Source organism: Dendropsophus ebraccatus, chromosome 14 (assembly GCF_027789765.1).
Source record: "Dendropsophus ebraccatus isolate aDenEbr1 chromosome 14, aDenEbr1.pat, whole genome shotgun sequence".
Classification (NCBI taxonomy): domain Eukaryota; kingdom Metazoa; phylum Chordata; class Amphibia; order Anura; family Hylidae; genus Dendropsophus; species Dendropsophus ebraccatus.
This window is the reverse complement of record NC_091467.1, coordinates 63,824,381-63,843,248: the sequence shown is the minus strand read 5'-3', so window position 1 is coordinate 63,843,248 and position 18,868 is coordinate 63,824,381. Positions and strand designations below refer to the sequence as shown.

General features: G+C 45.6%; 1 protein-coding gene across 1 annotated transcript; it reads left to right on the top strand.

Moving 5' to 3' along the window:
• The first annotated feature begins 199 nt into the window (after nt 1-199).
• Nucleotides 200-7,811, top strand: LOC138772396 (E3 ubiquitin/ISG15 ligase TRIM25-like). The gene is made up of 2 exons (XM_069952761.1): nt 200-284; nt 5,017-7,811. The coding sequence occupies exons 1-2, from the start codon at nt 224-226 to the stop codon at nt 6,342-6,344; spliced, it is 1,389 nt and encodes a 462-aa protein (XP_069808862.1). The 5' UTR covers nt 200-223; the 3' UTR covers nt 6,345-7,811.
• The last annotated feature ends 11,057 nt before the right edge of the window (nt 7,812-18,868 follow it).

Below are 18,868 nucleotides of genomic sequence, written 5' to 3'. Positions count from 1 at the left end.
GAATAGATAGAAATATTATGGTCATAGGGCATCTTGTTTCTTTGCTTTGTGGGTGCGGTATCACATTACATAGCCTGTTGTTATTGCTTGGACATTGGACTGTTACACTATCTCACTGCTCCATGATTCAGCACAGTTCTCTCTGTCCTTCCTGTTAAGCAGTATTCATCGTCTGCTTATGTGGTAAGGTTATCGGGATGGGTAAATAATCCTGCCAAGTAGGATGGTGGACAGAGATGAAGGAGGAGATGTAGGGAGGTGCCGCACTGTGAAGAGCTTTGTGGGTGAGATTGAGATTTTGTTTTGTATCCTGAATCTCATAGGTAACCAATGTAGTCATTAGTACGAGAAAGACACTGGTGTAGTGACTGGCACGGGGGAAGGCACTGATGAAGTGACTGGCACGGGGGGAAGGCACTAGTGTAGTGACTGGCACAGGGGGAAGGCACTAGTGTAGTGACTGGCATGGGGGAAGGCACTGGTGTAGTGACTGGCACAGAAGGAAGGCACTGGTGTAGTGACTGGCACGGGGGAAGACACTGGTGTAGTGACTGGCACGGGGGAAGGCACTAGTGTAGTGACTGGCACAGGGGGGAGGCACTAGTGTAGTGACTGGCACGGGGGAAGGCACTGGTGTAGTGACTGGCACTGGTGTAGTGACTGGCACAGGGAAGCACTGGTGTAGTGACTGGCACAGGGAAGCACTGGTGTAGTGACTGGTACAGGGAAGCACTAGTGTAGTGACTGGCACAGAAGGAAGGCACTAATGTAGTGACTGGCACAGGGGGGAGGCACTAGTGTAGTGACTGGCACTGATTTAGTGACTGGCACAGGAAAGCACTGGTGTAGTGACTGGCACAGGGGGAAGGCACTAGTGTTGTGACTGGCACAAAGGGAAGGCACTAATGTAGTGGCTGGCACAGGGGAAGGCTATGGTGTAGTAAGTGGCACAGGGGGAGGCACTGATGTAGTGGATGGCACAAGTCGGGCGGCACTGATGAAGTGACTGGCACAGGCGGAAGGCACTAGTGTAGTGGCTGGCACAGGGGAGCACTGGTGTAGTGACTGGCACAGGGGGAAGGCACTGGTGTAGTTATTGGCACAAGGGGAAGGCACTAGTGTAGTTATTGGCACAGGGGGAAGGCACTAGTGTAGTAATTGCCACAAGGGGAAGGCACTAGTGTAGTGACTGGCACAGGGGGAAGGCTATGGTGTAGTGACTGGCACAGGGGGAAGGCTATGGTGTAGTGACTGGCACAGGGGGAAGGCTATGGTGTAGTGACTGGCACAGGGGGAAGGCTATGGTGTTGTGACTGCCACAGGGGTATGCAATGATGTAGTGACTGGCACAAGTGGGGGGGCACTAGTGTAGTTACTGGCATGGGGTGACGCAGTGGTGTAGTGACTGACACAGGGGGAGGCACTGATGTAGTGACTGGGCACAGGTGTGGGGCACTGGTATAGTGACTGGACTGGGAGCCTGGATGTTACATTTAAAATGGACGGAAGAAGGGAAAGCTTAGAAAGGAGAAGGCTAATTAGTGAAGAGTTGCCGTAGTCTCAAGATGAGAGTGAATAAGAGTTTTAGAGGCTTTAACTATAAGGAAAGGAAGGATTCTTAAGGTTTTGGATTCTTTCAAGTCTGACACAGTGCTCTCTGCTGCCACCTCTGTCCATGTCAGGAACTGTCCAGAGCAGTAGTAAATCCCCATAGAAAACCTCTTCTCTCCAGACTGGTAAAAATACACCACTTCCTGTAGGACATACAGCAGCTGATAAGTACTGGAAGGCATTTTTTTTGAACAGACTTAAATGACAAATCTCTGGCACTTTCTAGCACTAGTTAATTTTAAAAAAAATAGTGAATTACCCCTTTAACCTCTTAAGGACTGGGCCTGAAATGGCCTTAAGGACCGGGCCAATTGTCACTTTTGCGTTTTCGTTTTTTCCTCCTCGCGACCATAACTCATTTTTCCACCTACAGGGCCATGTGAGGGCTTGTTTTTTTCAGGAGTCGGTGTGCTTTGTAATGGCATCTTTCAATCTGCCATAAAACGAATGACGGAACCCCCAAAATATCATTTATGGGGTGAATTTGGGTCAAAGAATGTGATTCTGCAAATTTTGGGGGGGTGGGGGGGGTACCATGTTTACGTAATGCACTTTACGATACAGCTGGCATTTTTCCTTTATTCTATAGGTCAGTCTGAACACGGTGATATGCATGGTTACTAGGTTTTCTATCATTTTACCATTTTTATTAGCAGTAAAACATTTTTTTTTGCAAATAAGCATATTTAAAATGGTCCTATTGTAACTCTTATAGCGCTTTTATTTTTTCACCTAAGGAGTCGTATGGGGTGTAATTTTTTGCGTCATGATCTCTAGTTTTTATTAATAAATTTTTTTTCTAGATCAAACGTACTGATCGCTTTTTATTATTTTTTTTATACATAAAATGTCATTTAAAAAAAGCAATCTGCTGTTTTTTACCGCTTTGTGTTCACGCCGTTCACTGTGCAGGAATAGTATTGTTTTATTTTAATAGATCGGGCGATTACGCACGCTACGGTATATTATATGTTAATTAACTTTATTACTTTTTATGTGTTTAATACATGATATGGGAAGGGGGGGTGATTTTCACTTTTATTGGGGAGGGGCTATGGGGCATTTTGTAAAACATTTATTTATTTATTTTTTTACACTTTAAGGCTATGTTCACACTGCGTATGAATCCGTCCGTAGATCATACGCCGCCGTACATGTGCGGCTGAAACTACGGGCGTGGGAAAAATAGACATGTGGCCGGATGCGTACGAACCGCGAACATACGCCCGCAGTACAGTTATGCTTCCCTAGCTTGTTTCGAAGCGATCTGAAACAGGTCATTTACTTGGAAATCTTCGCCCAGCCCCGTAAACCACACAGAACCTTTTGGATCGAAAAATCAAGTTCAATTTGGCTGAAATAAGTACTTCGTACGGGACCGCATGGAAATCCACGGCCGTGAGTTGGAACATTTCCGTCCTCAAACAATGGTCTTGTTCATTTTTCACAGCGCCGTATACGATCCGGCCGTAAGCTCATACGTAGTGTGCATTGTGCGGGCGTATATCGTATACTTTCAAGCGAACGCATCAACCTCAAAACTACGTGCGTATATTCGCGGTTCGCACTACGGACGGATTCATATGCAGTGTGAATATAGCCTTAGGCTCATATTGCAACCAGAACCAGGAGTGGATTGAAAACACAGAAAGGATCTGTTCATACAATGTTGAAATTGAGTGGATGGCCGCCATATAACAGTAAATAACGGCCAGTATTTCAATATAACAGCCGTTGTTTTAAAATACCAGCAAATATTTTCCATTAAATGACGGCCATCCACTCAATTTCAACAGTGTGTGAGCAGAGCCTTTCTGTGTATTCAATCCACTCCTGGTTTTGGTTGCAATATGAGGACCACAATACTGACTGAAATATACGCAGTGTGAATATAGCCTTATAGTTCCCTTACTGACATACATTAGATCAGTAACTGTCATACATTAGATCACTGACATACATTAGATCAGTAACACTGATCCCTGCTATGCCATAGCATAGCAAGGATCAGTGTTATCTGTGATTTTCTGATAGAGCCTGCCTGTGGCAGGCTGAATCAGATGACCGATCCGAGGACTGCACAGAGGTAAGGAGCAGACCTCCGGCAGTCAGGAAATGCGATCGGGTCCCCCGCAGATACGTTGCGGGGGTCCCGATCGCTAAGAGATCATAGATGCTCCGGTCACTTATACTCGAACGCCGCAGCGTTTAAGGGGTTAATGGCGGACGGCCGCGCGATTGCGGCGGCCCGCCATTGAGGGTGAGGGCCTGGCTGCAGATAGCAGCCGGTCCTCACCCACTATGGGGCGGGCTGAGCTTGTGAGCCTGCTTCATAGCCAGGGACCGCGGCAGGGCGTACCTTTACGCCCTCCTGCCTTAAGGCCCAGGCAGCGGGGGCGTAAATGTACACTCGCGGTCCTTAAGAGGTTAAAGGAGAAGTCTGGTGAATTTTTTTATGAAAGTATTGTATTGCCCCCCAAAAGTTATACAAATCACCAATATACGCTTATTACGGGAAATGCTTATAAAGTGCTTCTTTCCCTGCACTTACTACTGCATCAAGGCTTCACTTCCTGGATAACATGGTGATGTCACTTCCTGGATAACATGGTGATGTCACAACCCGACTCCCAGAGCTGTGCGGGCTGTGGCTGCTGGAGAGGATGATGGCAGAGGGATACTCAGTGTCCTCCCAGTGCCCTGTGTCCCTCAGTGTCCCCCTGCCATCATCCTCTCCAGCAGCTACAGCCCGCACAGCTCTAGGAGTCGGGTTGTGACATCACCATGTTATCCAGGAAGTGACATCACCATGTTATCCAGGAAGTGACATCACCATGTTATCCAGGAAGTGAAGCCTTGATGCAGTAGTAAGTTCAGGGAAAAAAGCACATTATAAGCATTTCCCGTAATAAGTGTATACTGGTGATTTGTATAACTTCTGGGGGGGCAATACAATACTTTAATAAAAAGAAATTCCGGAAAAGGTTTGGATTAACTCTGGGGTCTGACTTTATTTTGGCAGCTAGTCTGGGGTGGTGTTCTGAGGTCTGCATAAGCTTTTTTTGCATTAGGATTAATTGTAGCATCTGGGGGTTTGAGTTAAAAGTTTGGCCTGAATAATGTGGGGTCTGAAATAATTTTAAAGCCTCAATTTAAGAATGAGGGTTCATAGCTAATCCTGCTCCTCTTCTGCATTTTCTTTTTTTTCCCCCACAAGCCACCCTTTCCCCACAGATTGGGTTTACTAATGTCAAAAGCCCACTGGATGACTTCTGTAAGGAGAGTGGGAGTGCATGATAGACAACCATGCATGTGATCAGAAGGGGCAAGTCTGGATCTTTTGCTTTAGAAACCAAGACATTTTTGATAGTCTTAAAAATATTTCTTATCTTTACAACTTTACAGATCTTGACTGGTTAAAACATCTTCTGACATCTGGTCGAAATTTGCCCTTTGAGTTCCTGTATACTCCTTTCCTGAGTATGACTCTCCTATCTACCCCAGACTGGGTTTTCTGCACATATTGTATTCACTCACCCGTTCCTGCGGTTAGATCTTGTCTGGTGTGTGATGCTCTTCTGTGTGACGACCACCTGACAGCCCACAAAACAACAGAACATGTCTTATCTGATCCAGTAGCTTCCCTGGGGAAGAGCAAAGTCTCAGTCCATGAGAGGATCTTGCAAAATTACTGCTCAGAAGAAGTGGCGGACTCACAGAGTAAGGTGATGGGCCAGAAGCTGAAAAATGCTCACAAGATACTGATCGATCATAGAGAGAAGACCGAGAAAACAGTCTACCATCTCCAGGAGCGCAGGAGAAAAATACAAGAAACAGCAGTGAATACAACTGAGAAAGCAGCTGTGATGTTTAGGGACATGCGGAGATATCTGGAAGACCTAGAGCAGAGAGTCTTTAGTGAGATCGCCAGGCAGGAAGAGCAGGCGTCACTGTCAGTCTCTGATCTGATCCAGCAGCTTGAATTGAAGAGGGAAGAGCTGTCCAGGAAGATTTGTCATATTAAGACATTATGTCACATGACTGATCCATTGATTGGCCTACAAGAATCGCCCGAGGAAGAAGATATGGTGAAGGACACAGAAAACGATGAGCTGGACTGTTATGTGAATCTGAATGGGGATCTTATTTTGGACACTTTATACCAAGATTTATCGGACATTGTGATTACTTTGCAAAGAAGTCACCGATTCCAGGAGCGGTCACATATCTCAATGGACATGAACACTGTTGTTCAAAAGTTGTACAAATCGCCACAAATGGCATCCCCAATATCACTGAGCCATAACCGCCTTGAATTCCCATTAACATCTTGGTTCAACCAAGTTTTCAGCAGTCAAAGTTTTTCCTCAGGGAGACACTACTGGCATGTGGAGACAAATGTGTCAGGAGAATGGAGGCTTGGGGTGTCCTACTATGGTCTAGATAGAGATGGGGATCAGGCCTATATTGGGAGTAACAGCAAGTCCTGGTGTTTGTGGGGGTACTATAATAATTATTATGTATTACATGACAGGATACATAAGTATATACCCCGGAAGATGTCCAGTTACCTGTTTCGGGTCTACCTGGACTATGAGGCTGGGCAGCTATCCTTTTATGAGATGAGTGATCCAGCGAGACACCTATACACCTTCTCTACCAAATTCACGGAGCCGCTCCATGCTGCATTTTTTGTGACCGGTGGGTGGATTTTGATCAGAAACCAGGAATAGCATAGATAGAGCGACATCCTTTGGGTTGTATGACTTCTGATCATCATCCTATGAATATGAGGAGGTCAAAACCAGCATCACTTTCTCTGACAGGCTGCCCGATGCAGCTCCCCCTGTCTGCCAGTCCGTACCCCCTGACACAATCATGTGGTGCCAATGGGTTGTTATGAAAGTCAGGGGTCTAATGAAGGCTCCTATGTCTGTCATAGGTGTCTGTCTTTCTGCCTGTATCACTGATGGACAATAATGCAACAAAATAATATTTATTTCAAAACACAAATCAATAAAAAAAAAGTGAGATATAAAATTAGAAATGTTAAGTTCTTTAACAAATAAAACTTTTTTCCTTCACAAATATTTTATTGTATGGTGTTGGTAGTAGCCGAGGCTGCTCTATGTATAGTGGGTCAGGTGATTACTGCACTCCACACCACTGGGATTGGAGATAACTCTGATCATTACATATTTAACCATTTAGATGCCACAATGAATAGCAACCACAGTCTCTAAGCAGTTAGACAGGGGAGAGGCTGGTCCTGTCAGATCAATTCCTTCCTTCCCCTTCAGTTGGATTATAGTAGACTGTGCCTATATACCAGAACTGTGAAGCATTGTGATTGTGTATGTATGTTACCGTAACCACTAAGATAGATAGATAGTTAGATATAAAATACTGTAGATAGATAGGTGTGCCACTTAGTTTTTATTCACTCAGGTTCTCACAGAGGGGAATAAAGGAGATGGTATTGTGTATTTTTTCCCGGTAGATGTCTCTGTATTTATTGTATGTACTGTACTATGAAGAGCTGAAGGTCTAATGGGTTAACTGCTTTGTGTCACCTGCACACACACAGACCACCAATCACAGGCTAGCTAAGGTGCACCTATAAAAAGGAGTTAGATTTTGGTGGGAGGGCCTTTTGTCAGTAGAGGTGGAGAGAGACAAATGCAGAGAGTACAGTTCCTGTTTCAATTAAGCCAGGGCCTGGCTCAGGGACCAAGAGACTTATTCTTTCTTTATGCAAGTAACTAACCCTAGCATGCAGTGCTAGATCCTCAGGAGGGAGAGATGTCTTCTCAGGAAAACATTGTCCACAATAGGGATACCTTTAACAACACACAGGGCAGTATACCTGAGGTCAGGTGCTGACCCTAGTGGGACAAAGCAGTGTGTAAGCCTATGTATCCTACTGTAACGCACAGCTATTCTGGAAAGTCTTGGAAAGTGTGCTCAATCCAGTGCAGGGACCTGGGACCTTGTACTACCTTAGCAGTACGGGTAACCTGACACTATAAGGCAAACGGCGGTCAGATCCAAAGTATCTGTATGTGAGTATGGGTATGTTCTCCTTCTGTAACTACTCCTCTCAACTACGTTATCCTAGTAGAGTACACTACTACATTGAACAGGACCCTCAAGACGTACTTCTACTCTACTTTGTTGTCACAACTCTTCCTATTAATACCTCCTGCCTGCAATTGCAGTTACCAAAAGTGTAAAAGTAAACCAAGTTATCCTGGTTAAGTCATTGGACTCTGGTCTATTCTTTCGCACTTATACACCTGTTCACACTTGGGTTATCCAAATCTCAAGCACAATGCCTGTTCGTCCATGGTTGGGTTACAACACCACTCCTGGCCACCGTGACAAGTGCCCAAGTGACCCGACACCCACAGAGCTGCCACAACACAACACAGCACAGCTACCTCGGCATACGGCATATAGATACATAGGAGATAGATAGATAGGACATAGATAAATCGTTACACTGATAAAATGGTAACTATGTTTTGAATGTTTGACTTTCAAGCTCCATATCTCACCATCCACTTCAGCTTTGAATATGACACTACCATCATTTTATAGACAATCATCTTGGCTATCTCATGTATGACTTTGACTTGCAACAGTTAAGCATATGCTTAGTTATAAAGATTCGTGTAACTGCATAGTTACTGTTTTGCTCCTTTTTCTTTTTGTATACTACAAATTGCATTCACTAAAAGCTCTGTCTGTTCTTAGGTTGCTTCCCAAGCGACAGGTCATTGGTTCTAATCAGGTAGCAGCCATGAAGAAGATTTCCCAAGTAAAGGGAACTCATTGATATCAGTCTCTTGGTCAAAAAAAAATTCCAAACTGCATCATGTGAGTGCCATGACAGCTGGAGGGATACCAAATGAAGTCCATCTATTCAAAAGCCATGAGGTGGAGGTCCTGGCAAAATATCAGAGGCAACAAGGCGTCTCATCACAAGTTCTATCAGTTCTGGTGTGATGAATACAGCAGTGAAGGTGGCTTGTAATGAGACCACAGACGTCCATGCCAGCACCATGTGACGCACATTACACAAGTACGAAAAGTGAATCAGTAGAAAATGGGAAATGGGAGACTTGGAGCAATGAAACCAAAGTCAATAGACTGGGCTCTGAACAGGTCTTTGAGAAGGGGGCTAATGGATCAAGAAATTGAAGGAAGTGGTAAAGGGGGATTGCAGACTAAAACTAACTTGTCGCCTATCCACAAGATGGAAGATTGCTGAGGGTCCCACCTCCGTATTCCCTGGCCATCTCCATATTGGCCCCCCTGCTCCTTTGTTTTGTATAGAGCTGCGGGTACAGCACGTCAACCGCAATTCTTTTCATTCTCTATGGTTCCATAGAGAAGGAATAGATCCACAAGTCATGTGCCGTTACTGTGGCTCTATTCAAAACAAAAGAGCCTCTGGCCAATATGATGATGGTCAGGGGGTACAGATTTTGGACTCAGAACAAGAACTGTTGGCAACTATGCTATATGTACCCTACAAGATGAGTTACTTTGTATGGGTATGAATAGGATGGCATAGTGTTCCAGCACTGACCCAAAGCATATGTCAAGATTGTCAAATAAATGAATCAATGACAATGAAGTAGAGTTGCCGGTTTGACCCCCACAGACCCCAGACCTCAACTCCATTGAGCACTTGTGGGTAGAGTTGAAGAAAAAGCTGTATTTGTACCGTATTGTGAGTCAACCAGTATGCACCAACTATGGGAACGTGTAGAAAAGACCTGGGATCCGTTTTCGGACAAGACATGCTGGAAACTGATCGGGAGCATGCCCAGAGGGATTCAGTCAGTGCTGAAAGCCAAAGGTGGATTTATAAAGTACTAACAAAATGATATAAATTAAAATTTAGATTTTTATTCAACGTTGTCTATAAAATGATGGTAGTCCCACGTTGAAAGCTGTAGTGGATGGTGAGATATAGAGCCTGAAAGTCAAAAGTTCTAAACTTGGTACCATTTAACTTGTCAGATAGATTGTCACGGCCATGGCGGCAGTCCTTGTCTGCTAGCGCTCTCCCTGCTGGTCTTGCCTGGCGAATGCTGGAGCCCACGTGCAGGGGCCTCACCTGCTCCACGTTCCTGCTCTCTCCGCCGTCACCGACACGCATGCCAGTTTAGTTAAATTTAAAAGGACGGTAGGTCCCTAATTCAGTCACTATAAATGTGACCTGTCTTGCCCTTCACCTGTCCTATAAACATGTGACCTGTCCTGCCCTTCCTTGTTGCCGCCTCTGCATGCTTTCCATAAGTGTATGGTCTCAGCTCTCCTGTGATTCCTGACTGGGTTCCTGGTTCAAGTTATCTGTGGTTCCTGCCAGTGGTTCCAGCCGTGAGTCCTGCTGTGTTCCAGCCTGCCTGCCTACCTCCAGCTGCACCTCACCTGCCGCCACTAGCAGCCATGCCAGGGGTAGCGACCTGAGGGTCGCCTAAATCCATCCCACCTTGCTGTGGCCACTGGTGAAGACCAGCGGCCCCCTAGACTCCGCTTCCTGGTGCAGCTTACATCATCGCTAGCAGCGGTACAGTCGATCCACGACTCCAGTGGTTACATCGATAGAGAGGAGGTAGAAATCAGAGGTGATACACACCTGCTGTGTGTGTGTATTCGCTGAGCTTGAGAAAAGTCCACATTGAAGGACTGAAACGTCGCTACCGCTGTTCCGAGTGTTTTTCTTTATGGAATAAATTTTTCACAGTTTTTCATCACAAGACTGGCGTGCTGCAGTTATATCGTTTTTGATAGATAGATAGATAGATAGGAGATTTATCACTGGTGTTATTGTTCTCAGTCATAGAATAGGCTTGAGTACCTCCTGCTGCAGCTTCACTTGGAGGACGTACATTATAAACCCATATAACTCACTCTATATAAAACACACTGCCCCTTTAAGATCACATGATACCTTTCCCCCAGAGGATACATTGACAATTTCATCTGGATTAAATATTTACATTGCCCACCCCCTGCCATCCAGCAGTCATGCCCAGTATACACAACTTTCGTCAGGCCTGGCCGCAGCTCCCCATCCTGACATAACGCAGGGTTAGCTACTGCTGGTGCAGGCACCGCAGGGCAGGTTTATCTCACTATCTGGTTTGATTATAAATACTCCGCTATTAATTGTCACCCAGGAATCTTATTGCAAACAAAATATAAAACCCCGGCCGATGGTTTAGCTGGAAATGTTTTTTTTTCTTACTTTGCCAGGTTTTCTGTTGTGTGGCATTAGGGATGAAGAATGGCAGCCGTGCAGCTGTGCTCTGTCTGCGTAGTAGAAGCTTCCTGGTAACGTGAATTTAAAGGGGAACTCCACATCGGACCACCTTCCTCAACACTGGTGATTTTCAAACCTCCAAGAATACTCTAACAAAGTGGGGCAAATCCGTTACATTCAACATTTTCTAATTTTTTTTATTTTATTAGAGAATCTTATTTGCATAAATATTTACATCCCATTGGTAAAGTCTGCAGTGTACCAACCCCAAGCTATGAGCAAGATAGGATAGATAGATAGATAGATAGATAGATAGATAGAAGATACACAAACATATTTGAATAGATAAAGATAGATAGATAGGATATAAAGGAGATAGATAGATAGGAGATAGCTACATAGGAAATGAATAGATAGATAGATGCTAGATAGCTACATAGAAGATGAATAGATAGATGATACATAGGAGATAGATAAATAATAGATAGATAGGAGATAGATACCATATAACAGGGATGAGGAACCTTGGCTGTCCAGCTGTAGCAAAACTACAACTCCCATCATGCCTGGACAGCCAAAGCTTTAGCTGGAGAGCCAAGGTTCCCTACCCCTGCCATATATATTCGGCCACTTTAGGTAAGGTGGGCCCCTTTAAGAAAACCAGTCCAGGTTTTTCTTAATTTGATTCTATGTTATAAACTACAGACGGATTCTGTTTATAAATACGAGCAGTTCATTTGGAACAAGGTTCCTTTCGGTAAGCGGCTGCCAAGTCCCGGTATGGGCCATAGACTTGCCACTATCGACCCCATCCGAGGCTCGGTTCATCGATGACCTGACTGTAGCCTCACATGACCTGGACAAGCTGCGTTATATTACAATATGGAAACATTATGTACTCCAAGTACTATAGTGTACTATTGCTGTTATAAGGAACTCATGCTATTATATTAAAATAACTTGAAAGGAAACAATAAAGTGGGGCCGGGCATGCTGTGCTCATGTATTCTGGAATGTACTTATTAACTTATAACACCCAGATAGTCATAATAACCCTCAGAATGTCTACAGGACTCATTACACTAATATAGTATTTATTAACCTCGCAACAATATAATTATAGGGTCTATGCAGGCGATGGCTGCTGGAGTCAAGGTGGGGGCGGTGGTGGTGGAATGTCAATTCTAAATATATTGTAATCTGGTGATCAAGGCTGAATCCACAGGGGGGTCGCTGGGAGTCATGTTGAAATACGTTCTAAGTAGGGGAATCAGGTTGGACCCACAGTCCAAGTATGTGCTAAGAAGGTGATCCAAGTTGCACCTACATTAAAAGATGAGGTGGTTGGGGTCAGGTCTAAATATGTTCTATGTAGACGATCAAGGCTACAGTGTAGGTGGGTAAGTGGGTGGTGCGGGGTCATATGTACATAGTATAGTCAAAATGTGTTGTCTTGCATGTATCTAACATCTGGTATCACTTGGCATACTATTAATGTTCTCCAACAGCAGATCGGGTCAATAAGCAAGAATGTATGACAAAGGTGTTAGCTGATAAGTGATGTAACCAAGGCGAGAGCAGTACAATCAGTAATATAGGCAGAGGCCCAGGTTCATCAGTCCTGTCCCCGTTAAAATTTATGGGTGTAGAAAAGTGTGTTAAACCCCAAGATTAGACCGAGTTGCTGGCTCTTTATTCGTGAAAGGTAGAATGGACTTTGTTTACGACAGGGGTGGGGAACCTTTGGCCCTCCAGCTGTTGCACAAGTACAATTCCATGAAGGGAAGTGTAATTTTACAACACCTGGAGGGCTGGTGGTTCCCTGTGCCTGGTTTAGAGGATATATCTAGCTTCAGGGAATGGAATCTCACAAGAGCATATCCAGATCATGTTTATGGAGAAGTCTCCTATCAGTGGTGGATTCTAAAACATGTGGTGACCAGAAAGACCATAGGATAGAGAGCAGATGACCCAAAACAGGTGTGGACACCATAGCCATAGTAGGGAACCTTACAGTGGTCTGTAATGACAGGAGACCTATGCAGGATTTTACAAGAATATGGCGCTGCTCGACATCTATTAGTTAAAGTTACTTCTTACCATAAAGATGATCCAAATTACTTTCTCAGTCTAGTCAAGAGGGTCTACATAACTCTACAATGTGCTAAACTTCCTCAAATTTCAACTCTTTATGAAATTAAATTCGTCTTGGCACCCTATAAATAAGGGCCCTATTAACTGGCTATAACATGGAAAGTGACTGTGAATAAATAGTACCTCCGTGTAGAGCCCGTCTACGGGGGTCACATTTATTGAGTCTTTCAGTTTAATTGGTTAGTAATTTTCCAATAAATGTTCCTTCTTTCGGGACTTGAGATCCAGCTAATTGGTTACACATGGTCTCGGCGCTTCAAGATTTACAGTATTGGAGAAGACATTGAACCGGGAGAGCGTCGTAGCCAGTGAGCATCAACCTGCAAGGTATATTTTTCTTGGAAGATAAGAAAATTGTGAAATTAAGTTCTTGTTTTTTCTTGTAGTTTTAGTGAGGCGATGGGTTAAAGAGAGGTCAACGTGGAGTCGTGTATAAGAGAAGACTGGGATAAACTGTGATTTACATCTCAGTGTTTTGTAGACACGGTTGGAATGGCCCCATTTATGGGTGTGGGTGATGGATGAGGCTCTAGTCGGAGAGGAATGTACACAGTAAGATCTTTGTGAGGCTCGGCACCTCAATATTCCACCTGGAGAAAATTAACAACAATGTCAAAATATGGATATTTATGGGGGATTATCTGTACCTTTGAGGTATTGCACTAACATAGTCATTACATGTCATGAGTGGTGCTGTCCATATTTTGAACTGCCACCCAGTTCGCGTGCACGGCAACGGTCTATTACTGAGCACTTACACGCTAGCCCCCAGTGTGACGATCAACCCTCAGTGACGCTGCTCCATTGATTCTAATGGAGCTGCGTCACAGAGGGGAGGGGGGTTTCCTCACATCATAGCTTGTTGGCATGCAAGATGGTAGCCCACCCTTGACTGCATTAACCAGTACCCCATTTTATGTTACATGTTAAATGGTAAGACTTTTACGCAAAGGTTTTCCAATATTGGGTCAAATCTGACCTTTAAAAGGATAGAAAATTGTAAAAAGTCCTCAGCGTAACATAAGATTAATGTATGGGCATCGGTTGTCTTCACTTCATCTTCGAAAGTCAAATCTAAGAAAGGGTCGCTAGAGGGCAGTAGAGACCTCTGTACGGAACAACAGCCGTCCAGTCACCGTCTAGAAATATTTTTCTAAATGTCAAAGCCGCACGCGCCGTAAAAAAAGCATTTCAGGGAAAATAAATCCGGCTGGACAGAGACATTGTCCAGGTCCTTTATAAGGTGTCATCTTTCCAAGGAGAACTCCAGCAAAACACTGAAGAAAAGGCCCATTACTCTCTGGCAGGGGAAGAAACAAGGAGAAATCTGGAATAAGTAGTGAAGGAGCGAAAACATTTTTCACACAAATTAATTACAAATCTCATTAATTACAGTAAATGAGATCCCCCGCTCCAGATGCAGCAGAACGTACGGTAAAACTGGATGTGTTTTTTTAAAGGGGACCACTCCCTCAGAAAGTTACCATTTAAATTTAGATAAACAGCTCCCCCCAAAATATCAGTCCATAGGCCAACACAAGGAGGAAGACAAGATGGTGGAACTTGTTGGGTTAGGACTAGAGGAATGAAACGTGGCGGGGATGGTAGGAAAATGCAACCGGACAGAGGCTTGGTGGAGCACACTGTGTTATTGTGTTTGCGATCATTGTGCACCGAGTTATGGTGGTCTGGTGAACTATGGAGAGCAGCCCCAGAGTCTCCTTTTCCTTTACATACAACACCCATGGGAGCAGTGTAGTCTCCAAACAAGATACCAAAATTATTTTAGATAACAGACCAGACCCCAAAATGAATCCAGACTTCAGACCTATTCCAGAAAAAAACTTCGTCCCTATCCACAGTTGAATTATTGATTGGCGCAAGTTGGGTTAGTGAGTTGGGTGCCTTGACTGGTGTTGACGGTGAGTTAAGTAAGTGATGGTGAGGAGTTGAACTGGGGATGGTGCTCAGTTGGTGATTGTGGAGAGCTGAGCTGCTGTTGGTGGTGAGTTGAGCTGGTAATGGTGGTTAGTTGAGCTGGTAATGATGGTAAGTTAATCTGGTAATGGTGGTTAGTTAAGCTGGTAATGATGGTGAGCAGGGGCGTAACTAGGATTCATGGGGCCCCATAGCAAAAAAGTGTATGGGGCCCCCCAACATATTACCTGTATCGGCGATATGGAGCTGTCCCCCTGCCTTTGGCAGCTCTGAGACGCTGGGGGGGGGGGGGGGGGGGGGGGGGGGTAGCAGGCCGCCCGGAGTCCCTGCTGGTTGGGGCAGCTCTGAGTCCAGGGGGGGTGACCTCCATTATACTGACTATTATACAGGATGCTAGGGAAGCGGGATGACCCCATTATACAGGATGCTAGGGAGGCTGAGTGACCCCATTATACAGGATGCAGGGAAGCTGAGTGACCACCATTATACAGGCCAGGGAGGCTGAGTGACCCCATTATACAGGATGCCAGGGAGGCTGAGTGACCTCATTATACAGGATGCCAGGGAGACTGAGTGACCCCATTATACAGGATGCCAGGGAGGCTGAGTGACCTTATTATACAGGATGCCAGGGAGGCTGAGTGACCCCATTATACAGGATGCCAGGGAAGCTGGTGACCCCATTATATAGGATGCCAGGGAAGCTGAGTGACCCCATTATACAGGATGCTAGGGAAGCTGGTGACCCCATTATACAGGATGCCAGGGAAGCTGGTGACCCCATTATACAGGATGCCAGGGAAGCTGAGTGACCCCATTATACAGGATGCTAGGGAAGCTGGTGACCCCATTATACAGGATGCTAGGGAGGGTGAGTGACCCCATTATACAGGATGCCAGGGAAGCTGGTGACCCCATTATACAGGATGCCAGGGAAGCTGGTGACCCCATTATAAAGGATGCAGGGAAGCTGAGTGACCCCCATTATACAGGATGCCAGGGAAGCTGAGTGACCCCCATTATAAAGGATGCAGGGAAGCTGAGTGTACCCATTATACAGGATGCAGGGAAGCTGAGTGACCCCATTATACAGGATGCCAGGGAAGCTGTGTGACCCCATTATACAGGATGCCAGGGAAGCTGGTGACCCCATTATACAGGATGCCAGGGAAGCTGAGTGACCCCATTATACAGGATGCCAGGGAAGCTGGTGACCCCATTATACAGGATGCCAGGGAAGCTGGTGACCCCATTATACAGGATGCTAGGGAAGCTGGTGACCCCATTATACAGGATGCTAGGGAAGCTGGTGGCCCCATTATACAGGATGCCAGGGAAGCTGCTGACCCCCATTATACAGGATGTCAGGGAAGCTGAGTGACCCCATTATACAGGATGTTAGGGAAGCTGGTGACCCCATTATACAGCATGCCAGGGAAGCTGGTGACCGCATTATACAGGATGCTAGGGAAGCTGAGTGACCCCATTATACAGGATGCCAGGGAAGCTGAGTGACCCCATTATACAGGATGCCAGGGAGGCTGAGTGACCCCATTATACAGGATGCCAGGGAGGCTGAGTGACCCCATTATACAGGATGCCAGGGAAGCTGGCAGTGATAGTTACCATCTTCCTGCTGTGTCTCCTCCCCAGGCCCTCTGCACTCTGCCATGAGCGAATATCCCACCCGCGGTGGGCGCTGTGGACGGGGCTTGCCGCGATGGGGGCGGGGCTTAGCGGAACGTCCCGGGACTGTTCCACTTGTGGAGAGGGGGACACTGGTGCAGGACGCTCTGAGCCTGTGTCAGGGGGAGGTGCGGAGGTGTTACAGAGGGGATTGCAGACGCTCCCTTCTGCGTCTCTGGCAGGGTGCTTTATTATCAGTAGCGTAGCTACCTTGAAGACAGGGGAGACAGGCCAGGCGGGCCTCCGGGCCCCCTGTAGTGCGGGGCCCCATAGCAACTGCCTTCCCTGCCTTCATGGTAGCTACGCCATTGATGGTGAGTTGAGCTGGTAATGGTGGTTAGTTGAGCTGGTAATGATGGTGAGTTGAGCTGGTAATGGTGGTTAGTTGAGCTGGTAATGATGGTGAGTTGAGCTGGTAATGATGGTGAGTGGCAGTAAGCTGAGGGCATGATGGTTGTGAGTTGAGTTGATGATTAGGGTGCATTAGGCTGATATTGGTAGTGAGTCCAGTTAATGAGGATGGTGAGCTTTAAGCTAGTATTGGTGGTAAGTAGAGATGGTGATGAAAATGGTGAGCTGGTGATGGTGGTGCGGTGAGTTGGTGATTAGGGTGCATTAGACTGGTATATGTGGTGAGTAGAGATGATGATGGCAAGCTGGTGGTGGTGGGGTGAGTTTGGGGATTAGGGTGCATTAGACTGGTATTGGTGGTGAGTTGTGCTGGTCATGTTGGTGGATCTAGTCTAGTCTCCAGGAACAACTTCAATCAACAATCAAAACTTGTTTTCAATTGTTCCAATTATTATGTTTTTATGTACGACTGTGTTGGATTTTTTGTTAGGCAAGGATTTTACAGCATGTAATGATGATGGTGTAATGAGTATTTATTCTGAGCTACACAAAGCATTGAATGGAATCAGTGGACTGACTCACAATGTCTGGAGCCCAGTGATGGTGATGAGCCTGATCTCCAGACTCCGTGAGTCAGTCCGATGACTCCTCTCACTGCATTGTGCAGCTCAGAATAAATTCTAGTAACAATACAGTGAATACTTGGAAGCAAGATTTGATTGTAGGAAAATTGCATTACGTGTATTCTTGTACAAAAATGATGTAAATTCTCAATGTTTTGACTGTTCAGGAAGGTGGGAGTGGGCCCACTGGTGTGGTAAAACTGCCCGCTCTAACCAGACAACTAAGGTAATTCAGACTAGACCCCAGACTACATCTTATATTAAATTAAGGCCCCAGACCCTAAAATGACTTCATACCTGAAACCAACACTTTTATTTACCAGATACCAGACCCCAGGCCGTTTTGCGCACATGAACATTCACGGGCCTAATAGTACATTACACTTGCTGACGCTCTGTATACCTGCTGGGATTCCAATGTTTGATTCACAACAATAAACAACTTGAAAGATATGGTGAGTGCCACTGTCTTCTTATACTTTTTATACATTGTGGACATTGCTGGCATATAGCAGAGCACCGCCTTTGGTCATCCGGAATAGTCCTATGAAAGAGGATGCTTCACGATATCCATTGTGATCGTTGGTGCAGCGCCATGTTTACCTATTAGACAGTGCCTAGTGTTCCTTCTTACCAAAAAACTGAGCCTTGCAGATTTTACTGAGTACCCCCATAACAGTGCCACCCATAATATAGCCAAAGTGTCCATCAGAGTAAGGGTATGTTCACACAACGTAAGTTCCGTGGGAATCACGTCTGTTGTTACAATGGCCGTGATTCCCATGGACCTTATGTAGTGCTGCCTTCTGAGGGAGTCCCGGCCGGAGTGTATACACATAGTATAAACTCCGGCCAGGATCCCTAGCGTGTCAGTTTTCTGCGGCTGCTATTCATTGAATAGTGGCCGCAGAAAACCCTGTCAGTTCACACTATGGAGCGTGCGGCTCCGGCCGCACGCTCCATAGTGTGCTGTGGGGGGTTCTGATGCAGGCGTGCACGGATGCGCCCGGATGAGAACTCTGGGGCGCTAAAGATCATCCGGCAGGTACTGCAGTACCGGCCGGGATGATCTTTTCTGAGACCGGCTGTTCCGTGACCTGGCCGGGTCACGGAACGGCTGGTCTTTTATATAGTGTGAACATAGCCTAAGAGTGCATACATTACATAGCAAGTCATAGTGTCCCCATATTAGAGTCATCCAATTTGCTCCCATAACAGTGCCAGCCAG

What these genes read in the sequence shown, in the direction of transcription:
- LOC138772396 (XM_069952761.1), top strand. Translation starts at nt 224, where the DNA reads ATGGTGGACAGAGATGAAGGAGGAGATGTAGGGAGGTGCCGCACTGTG. An exon ending in CACTGTGAAGAGCTTTGTGG is followed by an intron (nt 285 to 5,016) that starts GTGAGATTGAGA and finishes ACAACTTTACAG; the next exon opens with ATCTTGACTGGTTAAAACAT.